The sequence below is a fragment of the Agelaius phoeniceus genome, chromosome Z (assembly GCF_051311805.1).
Source record: "Agelaius phoeniceus isolate bAgePho1 chromosome Z, bAgePho1.hap1, whole genome shotgun sequence".
In the NCBI taxonomy this organism is placed as follows: domain Eukaryota; kingdom Metazoa; phylum Chordata; class Aves; order Passeriformes; family Icteridae; genus Agelaius; species Agelaius phoeniceus.
Window position 1 is genome coordinate 23,932,566 of NC_135303.1, and position 9,154 is coordinate 23,941,719.

Sequence of the window (9,154 nt, forward strand, 5' to 3'; positions counted from 1 at the left end):
AAATCATTGCAGGGAGTTTCCCAGCATGTTGGATTAGCATCCCTCCCACAGAAACCTATTATCTATTAACAGAGGACCCTTGATGCTACTGGAATCTACAAACTAAATAGGACAGAAAACCACAGGACAGGAAAAGCGCAGCAGAAAAATATTTTTTAAATAAATTAATAAAACCCTAAACACCAAAGAGAAAACCAGTTATTAAATTATTAAGTTACTTATGATGACAAGGAGTATTCTGACAGGAAAGTTCACACAGGCTCTCATCAGAAGCAGACCATGCAATTACTTCAATTAACCTGTTAAAAGCACTTACTTTTTTTTTAAAGTCTTTTTCTTCCTATGTTTCCTTGAAGCCCCAAGAATACTTCTGGAAGCACACATGTATTTGTACATGTTCATAACAGAGCTTCTTTCTTCACACACCACTTCTTTTCTCATTCAGGTCTAAAGCCAAGGTAAATACTTTCGCTTTTCTTGTAAGCAAAAAACCCTAAGATTAGCTTAAGCCTGTGAAATTTACAAATATACTCCCAGCACTGTCTGAGTGCTGGGAGTATGTTTGAAAGCAAAGCAGGCATAAGCTCTTGAAAGCAACGCAGGCACAAGGTCTGCCATTCACATTCTGTGCAGCAATCTGACTTCCTACTTTGGTCTGGCTGCTCGACATCAGCTGAGACCTTCGAATAAACTCAGTCTTCAAATTACTAAATCTGAGCATATGGAAACAGGAATTCAGGCATTTAAAAGCAGTCTGAAAATGTAAGAGGAACTTCCAATATGATAAATATCTGTTTATATCACCCATAAAAATCTCCCAGTCTTCAGGGTCCTAAATGTCTCATGAAAGTCTAACTATCAAGGGATGATTTGAATTCTTGATTTTGCTGTTTGGTTCTTCTGAAGGTTTCTTTTAAAAATATTAATGTAAAAAATGAGAAAACATCCTTTTTAAAGCTTGGGGATTTTTCCCCTTATTTTGTTTTCCTATGTTTGATCTCAAAAAACAAAAAAGAAGAAAATACATGAAAAGTGTTTCAAGTTTGCACTTTCAATAAAGGGTCAATGGCAAGTAGTAATTAGTTACTAATATGAAAACTATTTGCATATCAAAATTTTAAACTTCTTAACAACAAAAGCATTGTCATGTTTGGAATCCTCTGACTGCATTTATCTGTACAAGAATGTGCAAAATATCATCTCTTCCAACTTATTTTATGTTTTGACAATATCAGATTTTAGTCATAGAAGTTGTGAGGAGCCACGCTTTAGAAAAAGTTACTTTTTTTGTAACAGCTCATTTGAGTTTAGGGTACATACTTTTTTCCTGAGTCTATCATATCAGATTTCTTGGTCTAAATATGCTTCAATCTATTCATTTTTAATACCACATATTTATTTTTAGGCAGTTACTTTCAAGTACAGGAGTCCTCCTTTCTCCTATTTCTTCCAGAAATTTCTTCCAGGATTTAATAATGCACACTACTGAAAGGTATTGCAGAATTTTTGATTTTCAATTTTATCAATATTTCAGAATTAAAAAATAAATGATACTATTTGCTATTAAAACAGACTCTTTCTCTTTTCCCATCATTTAAAAGAAAGCATTCTCACATTTTTCTATAAAGTCCTTCATTTTTTTCTTGAACCTAGATTTTGAATAGATTGTGGTAGACAGGAAGTCAATCTCCTGTCTTTACATATGTATCCTACGCTGCAGAAAAATCCTGTAGTGCCAGATTGGCTGTCTCATTCACTGGTAAAATAAATCCTGTGGATTTCTGCTTCTGGCTCAAGTATAGTATAGGTCATTAACTTATTTCAACTGGTTTTGCTTTTGGAATTTTTCTTTTTTTTAGCTATCGCCTTCAAATCCTTCAGAATTACCAGCAGGAGGTCTCCTGAAGCTGCACCCGTAGGCCCCTGTCCCAACATTACCGAGTTTCTATCAATACTGCTTTTGCCTTTCCTCCTCTTCTTTCTTTGCATTTTCTCTTATCAGAAATCTTAGTCTCATTTATTGTCAGGACTTCCTCTGTAGTTTATTGCTTTTCCTTACTAATCTTGTCTATGTAAAACTTTCAAACAAAAAACTCTTTTGTGTTGCATTAGCATATCATAAAAAGGTGACTCAGTCTGAACCCAACCTGTATCTAGTTCAGAGGTTTCTGCATCAAAGCTTAGTAGAGACTAAGATTTTACCAGAATCACTAAAAGCAAGTGCTCTCCTGTTTCTAAAATATTACCCTCTCCATTTTCAGAATTATGTTGCTCTCAAATCATGTTCCAAATACCTGTGCAAAATGGCTCTCTCCAACTCTGTTTCGTACTAGCATTGTGTCAGGAAAAGGTAATTAATCCTTGACAGTCAGTAGTTTTCAAATTTTCTCACCACCTTCATCTTTCTCAGTGAAATTAAAGTAGCAATTAAGATCCTCTTGGGTGACATTATCTGTGTAGCTTTTCATTGACATTTCAGGCTTTTGTCTTTTCTCATTCTTTTTCCTTCTTTGGCTGGATCAATTACATACGCCAATTAGAACAACCAAACTAAATTTTTCCCTTGTGTAACTTCACTGACCCACACAGCTCTAAACCAATTATAGATTCATTCTGGTATAGGCAGAGAAACATGCATGGTATGCCAGTCTGGTCTTCATTGGCTCTGCATCCCACTCCACACTAAATTCAAATTTCCCTCTCTTCTCTTCAGGCTTCTTCCCAGCTCAACCTGTACTTACTCCTTTCTACTAACTAAGATTTCCTTTCTCTTTTCCAGCATCCCAGTACGAGACAACACTCTTTGCCCTGAAAGTACAATGTCTCCTTATACAACCCAGCTCACTAAACTCCCCTTTTTTCTGCAGGTCCTCCTCCTGTGCCACATGGTTCACCCTCTTATATCAACTTTATTGACTAATAGTAATCTTTATTTGTAAGAATGGGAAGGACCCTGTATCTGGATGCATCTCCAGTTTTTCACTTCATCTCATCTCTCATCAGTCTATACAGTATATTCTAGATCACTGTTTCCCTGCTTATTAATGAAACAAATAGCTTCATGTGTCACAAAATTAATGAAACTTGCTTTCTTATGGCTAAGAAATTAGAGGTTGAGCAGCAGAGCTAGCCAGCCCCCATCTTCCTTCTGCAATAACCCCAGTGTTCTTCCACATCTCTGAGTTATTCACATAGCCACTCACAGAACTGGAAACATTGATGGAAGGTGTTAAGAACCTGTCCACTCTTTCGGTGTAATAGATCAACCTGGACACATTTTAAGAAGTCATGAAATTACAAAATTTGTTGTTATCAGATTTATTGTTATTTTTGAAAAAAACACACTGGAGAGAAGTGCCTGCAAGACCTCTCACTGTGACAATCAGACTGCAGTCTGGACATCCCTTCAACCAAGAACCCTCTCCATAAGCCCTCTTCATGTTCAGTTTTGATTCAATATGACATGACCAGATCCATGTTCTTTGAATAAGATAGTGAAACACCTGTAGGGTCTCTATTACTGCAAATCTTAAGAAACAGGGATATTTTCACCGTCCTGGTTTTTACTAAATTACTGTGACAAAATATAAGTGATATAAAACTTTTCATGCAAAGCTATGCCTCACATTAAAGAAAAAGGCCATGCTGGCACAGGCACGGTCAGATAAATTCATGCTCCAGCTGGCATGGAAAGGAAAATTAAAAGGGACAAGCAGAAAAACCCTCGCCTCACTGCCTTGGGCCATGGCAGCACACTCAGACACTGGAAGCATTGTGAAGCATTGCTCCTGGAGTGCTGCTGTCATCTCCTGTCCAGGGGACACCCCAGGAGGCTTCCATCACCATCATCTAAGTCCTTCAAGGGTGCAGCACACATGTGGCTCTCAGCAACATGACAGTGGCTGGCTGCCATGTGGAAAGTTATGAAAAGTTTGGCCAAGGAAACCTGCCTCATAGTCTTTGGAAACTGGAAGAAGGATTATGTATAATTGCATGTGTTCATTTCTTTGTCCTAAAAACACACATTTACATTTCAGTTACTGTTTAAAAGAAACCTAAGTTTCCTGCCAATAAACACTTAAAATGCCCTTTCCAAAAATATTCACAGACAGCTCCAAGAATATTCAGTCTTCACCAAAGAACTAGGTTAGTATTTAGCACTCAAATATAATAGGTATTGTTTGCATAAGACTACACTTCTATTTGTGCCATTCTGCTCAAACCAAGATACTAATCCAATTCAATGCAACAGAAGCTTTATTCAATACTGAAAAAACTAGGTCTCTGCTAGACTGTCCATGCCCAATGCAATAGTGTTATATCACACTTTAATGAGTTCAAATAAAATTCAAATTGCTTGATTATGCTAAATATATGTACATTTCATGATAACATCTTACATTGTAAGTCTTCCCACCCACTAACTCATGCTCCCTCTCACTGATGACAACTGACAACTGTCTTATTTCAGCTTAGAAGCACAAAAAAAGTCACTTATTGTGGGATTTTATTTCTCTCCACCACCTCCCTTAAGAAATGTAGTAGATCTTTTCGCGCGCAGATTTGCTAAAGAATTCAACAGTCTTGATCCAAGTGAGGCAGTAGCATCTGCTTGCTCTCTATTTCAATAAAATTTTACATATGTTTTAGAAGAAGTTGCAATTTTATGTTGACTTACATTAGGTAATTTAATCTCATTTTAATGATTCTGATTTTTTTTTTTATCTTTGGGCATGTAAGGCTGCACTGAAAGACAATGAAAACTCAGACACTGCTGTAAGTCTGTGCTGTTGTGTCCTGGTTACAGTAAAAAAATGGAAGGGAGCTTTTAATGCTGTTTACTCCATACCACACACATCATCTCTGTGGTCCCAGCAGGAAAAGCCAAGGAGCAGCAGGGGAAGTGCACCATCTTGCCTGGCTCTCTCCAGGGAGAAGGTATGGGGCTAAGCCAGGTGGACCCAGCCCCTCTTCACTGTCACTCCCTTTCCCATTCCTCTGAGCTGTGGCTTTAAGATGTGGTGCTGAAGGACAGCAATGCGGAGTCCAAGACAACTGCTCCAGGGAATATTAGAAAAGAAAAAGAGAAGTGGCACCAGCTCAGCTGAGCCATTCAGAGCCCAAGCCCCAGCAGAGCTGAGTGAGTGGTGGCAGGGCCAGAGAAGGCTGTGCAGAACAGCCTCCAACTGTGCTCAGTTGGAGCAGTGTGAGGTGGCAGCATGGCGCAAGATTCAGAGGGGTTTGCTTGTCCTACTTAGACTGGGCTGGGGGATGAGAGCATTAAGCCACCAGAGCTCTCATGGCCATATTGCCTTTGTCTAAGTACATACCAGGCACTGTCTTTAGGAAGCATTTTTTCTTTTGTTCCCATTGATAAATGCCCTTTTGTGGGTGGGACACCCTCTTTTTATATACTTTTCTCGCTACTGATATTGCTGTGGTTATTGTGGTTTTAGTATTGTTTTTATATTTTAGTATTGTTAATTTAACTCATAGTCTCTTACTGTCCCTCCACTGTCAGAGGGCACAGGGGGAAAGGGAATAGCTTGCTTGGAGGTTGGTTCCCTGTAGTTGTTAAAATCAGCATGTGGTGTAAGTAAAACTTGGATTTGAAAAATGCAAGTTATTCCAAACTCATGCAACCAAATGTGTAAACCCAAATCCTCAGAAGGGTGTAAAGGCCATGACTGAGGTTAGGCAGGGACTTTTCTGCCCTGGGGTACAGCCTGTAAGCATGCAAGAATTGACTCCTGAGGTACATTGAAATGGAAACTCCAGCCACCCACAGTGGAAGGTCCTTGCTCTATTAACACTGTGCAAATAACTAACACTGAAGAGTACCAGGCATACTTGAAGACAAACAATAATGCTTTATAATTGGAGTCTTACTTTCCCAAATATCCTATAACTCAATGAACCTGGTGAATTAAACTAGATTAAATAACCCAAGTAAGATTATACTTTAGATTTGAGAAAAGCAGTGAATGTGCTTATTATGAAATATCAGAAAAGCTATTCTGTTGCGGATCATCGCTCCGAAACAAACACAATCAGCAGCTCTGCAAACTTCATCAACACACACGCAAGCATTTTTATTATCAAAACCAGCATGTCTGGTATCCAGGCACAGCCCAAATTAATACTAGAAAACACTTGGAGGAATCGGTCATAATCCTGCTAATTAAAAATAAGTGTTAGGAAGCCTAAATTGATTTGATTTGGCAGTATTCTTTCCAAATGCTATGACTGTATCTTTTTCTAAACAAGAGTAATGCCCTCACAACTAAAAAGCATTTGACATGTTTTGTAAACAAACATTTACAATTCTTTATAAACACAACAGCAGAACAACACTGAAGAAAGTCACACATTTTCATATCGCTAGATGCAGCAGTCTTTAAAGCAGAATAATGTCGTGTTGTCTCAAAAAATAGTACTTAAGTACTTAAAATATGCAATACATTCTTGTGAGCCAGTGGTTTGGGGAGGAAGGAATTAACTACTGCATGCCCACCTTAGAGACACTTGTCACAATAATCCCACCTCAATAAGCAATGATCTAAACCCTTTATAAGCATTATACAAGAGATAACCACAGTAGTTTCTAGTTACGCCAGTGATTACAACCAAAGCAACCCCATGACATAAAGTTACCTGCAGCAGCCAGATGCATTTATACAGCTTATTTCTGACAAAACACAGAGCACATCTTTTAGTTCAGCTACCCATTTCTCCCCGATTATGACCTAAGACAATTTATAATAATATGCATTAGTCAGTTATTCCTAAGAAAGGTGGATGACTGCTTAGAATTACCCAAGATCCAAAAATACTCATATGTTTTGCACTTTTCTCGCAGTAAATTTATTCCAAGATTCAGCAGTCCCTATGAACAGTAGCTTCACCGCACAATTTAAAAGCTGACAGTTGGAAGAGTTATGGCTTTGTTTACTGCCTTCTCCCAACAACCAGCACGAGTCTCCTAGACTGAACTGACAGCTGCATGAGACAGTACCCAGCCAAATAATTACCTACAATCTATTAAATGTGTACTAGTGGTTGTCTTTGTGTGTCTTGCAGAAATCAAAAGACATAGTAATTCAAATAAGGATAACCAAACAAGCAAAAAAGCCGAGATCAAAAAAGCCGTGCTGCATGTGTTAAGAGCAGACACCAGCAGAGGCGGCTCTCACAGACCTGCGAGGCGTGAGAGCGAGGGAAGCGTAACTCCAGCCTCCGAGACACCCTTCCTCTGCATGGTTTATGCAATGAAGGTCTGAGGGAGGTCGCTCCTGCAGCGGAGCAGCGGTGCTCCCCCGGATCGGGCCCACGACACCGCCTGTCACGGCGTGCTGGGGGAGTGAATGCAGGGCTGCGACGCGGGATGCAGGCGGGACCGGAGCCGGTTCCCGAAGGGCTCTCTTCAATAGCGAGCGAGCGGGAGGACGGCTGAGACTCAGCCGTGGCCGTCCTTCGCCTCACCTCAGCTCCTTTCCCCAGCGGCCGCCCTCCCACCTCTCCTTACCTCAGTTCCCTTCCCACCTCCTCTCCCCTCCCCAAGGATTACCACCCCTCCCGCTCAACCTGCCGACCCGGCCCCGTACGCAGAGAGGCGACGCGGGCCAGCACTCACCGCGCTGCTATCGCCGTCCTCCGTCCGCTGGTCCTGGATCCTGCCGGCGGCGGGTGATCCCTGCAGCAGCTGCTCCAGGCAGGCGGTACTGGGAAGCGAGGAGCTCTTCTGGTGCGACAGGTGCGCCCCGGGCCGGCGCCCCTCCCTGCCACCCGCCGGCCCCTCAGCGCCGGCGGCGGGCTCCGGGCGGCGGCCGGGCGGCGGCCCCTTGCCTTGGGAAAGCAAATGCTCCCGCAGGCGGCGCAGGGCGGAGCCGGACTCGCCGGCCGGCTCCAGCGGCTCGGCGGCCGAGCAGCATAGGTTGGGCTGGGAGGACGAAAAGACGCGGTCTAGCACTTGCCGCCGTCGCTTGAAGCCGCTCCACTTGCCGCCGGGCTGGACGTCCCCCTTGCTGCCGGCCGCCGGCGGCGGGACGAGGGGCTCCGCAGTGCGGCGCTCGGCTGCTGCCCGCCCGCCGCCGCTCCGGCCCTTGCCCCCCAGCTGCAGGTTCTTCCACAGCCGGGCCTGGAAGGAAACTGCTGGCTCTGATTCGCTGGGCTTCTCCCCTGAGGTCACTCGGGGCTCCTTGGCCGGCTCCATCTTTCTCCTTCTGCGATCGGGGCAGCGGTGGCAGCGGCAGCAGTAGAGCACGACGGAGCTTGTCGCCCTCTCTCCGGTGCGGGGCGGACCGAAACGGAGCGGCGCCCGCTGCCGGAACGAGCGCAGGGCTCCGCCGCACCGCCCCCCGCTCAGCGTGGCGCGCCCGAGGGAGGATGGTGCTGCAGCCGTGATGTTGAAGAGAAAGGGAGAACGAAGCTGCCACCCTGGCCCATCTGGGCAGGAAGTTTGCCACCCTAAGCCCACAACCACCCTGGGTGCTCCTTCGGTGGCGGCGGGCGGCGCGAAGCCTGGCAAAAAAAGTTCTGGGCGAGGTGCAGGGGGAGCAGCGGCTCGCACACAGACAGAGCGGCAATGCAGGTGAGGGCTCGGCAGGCGGGGTGTGCCCTGCCCTCCGCCCCACCTGTTCCTGCGGCCGGGACGAGCTCCCGTCCGGGATGGTGGGAAGCCGCGAGTGGCGGAGTGTGAGCGTCCGGCTGCTGAGCTCCCCATGCGGCCGGGAAACACCCAGATCCTCGGGTGAAGGTGGGAATGTGAGGCGGCCCCTGTGCAGCAGGCATCATCCCCAACCCGCAGTAACTTTGTGGAGGGAAGGTTCAGTGGGATTTCCTCATACATGTACAGAAAGCGCTGCGGGAAATGCGGGCCTCGTCACTGGCTCTGTCCTTGGGCAGCGGCGGGTACTGAGTGCAGGGCCTGACCCGGCAGGACCCGCCAGGTATGGTGGAACGAACCCTCAGCTCGTCTGCCGCTCTCGTCTTTTTTAAATTAAAGAAAAAGTTTTCTTATCATAGCATGCTGTACTAGTAACCCCATCATTTCATTTTTGGATATTTCTTTTTTAATTAAAAGCACACCAGCAGTGTGATTTCAGAACAAATCTTTTGTGTTCCATGAAACAAACAAGCAAAAGAAATCTTTTTG

General features: G+C 44.2%; 1 protein-coding gene across 8 annotated transcripts in view; it reads right to left on the minus strand.

Annotated features, from left to right (window-relative positions):
• Nucleotides 1–8,754, minus strand: part of MCTP1 (multiple C2 and transmembrane domain containing 1) — a 211,994-nt gene extending 203,240 nt beyond the window's left edge. For 3 of the 8 annotated variants that reach the window (XR_013180129.1, XM_077171989.1, XM_077171990.1), the window contains exon 1: nucleotides 7,634–8,753. Coding sequence is in view for 7 of the 8 variants with exons in the window: in XM_077171989.1 (XP_077028104.1) it covers nucleotides 7,634–8,722 (1,089 nt within the window). In the remaining variant the exon portion in view is untranslated. Of the gene's footprint in view, nucleotides 1–7,633 lie in introns of all 8 variants that reach the window. The other 5 variants (XM_077171986.1, XM_077171987.1, XM_077171985.1 and 2 more) reach the window with 4 other exon arrangements.
• Between the last annotated feature and the right edge of the window lie 400 nt (nucleotides 8,755–9,154).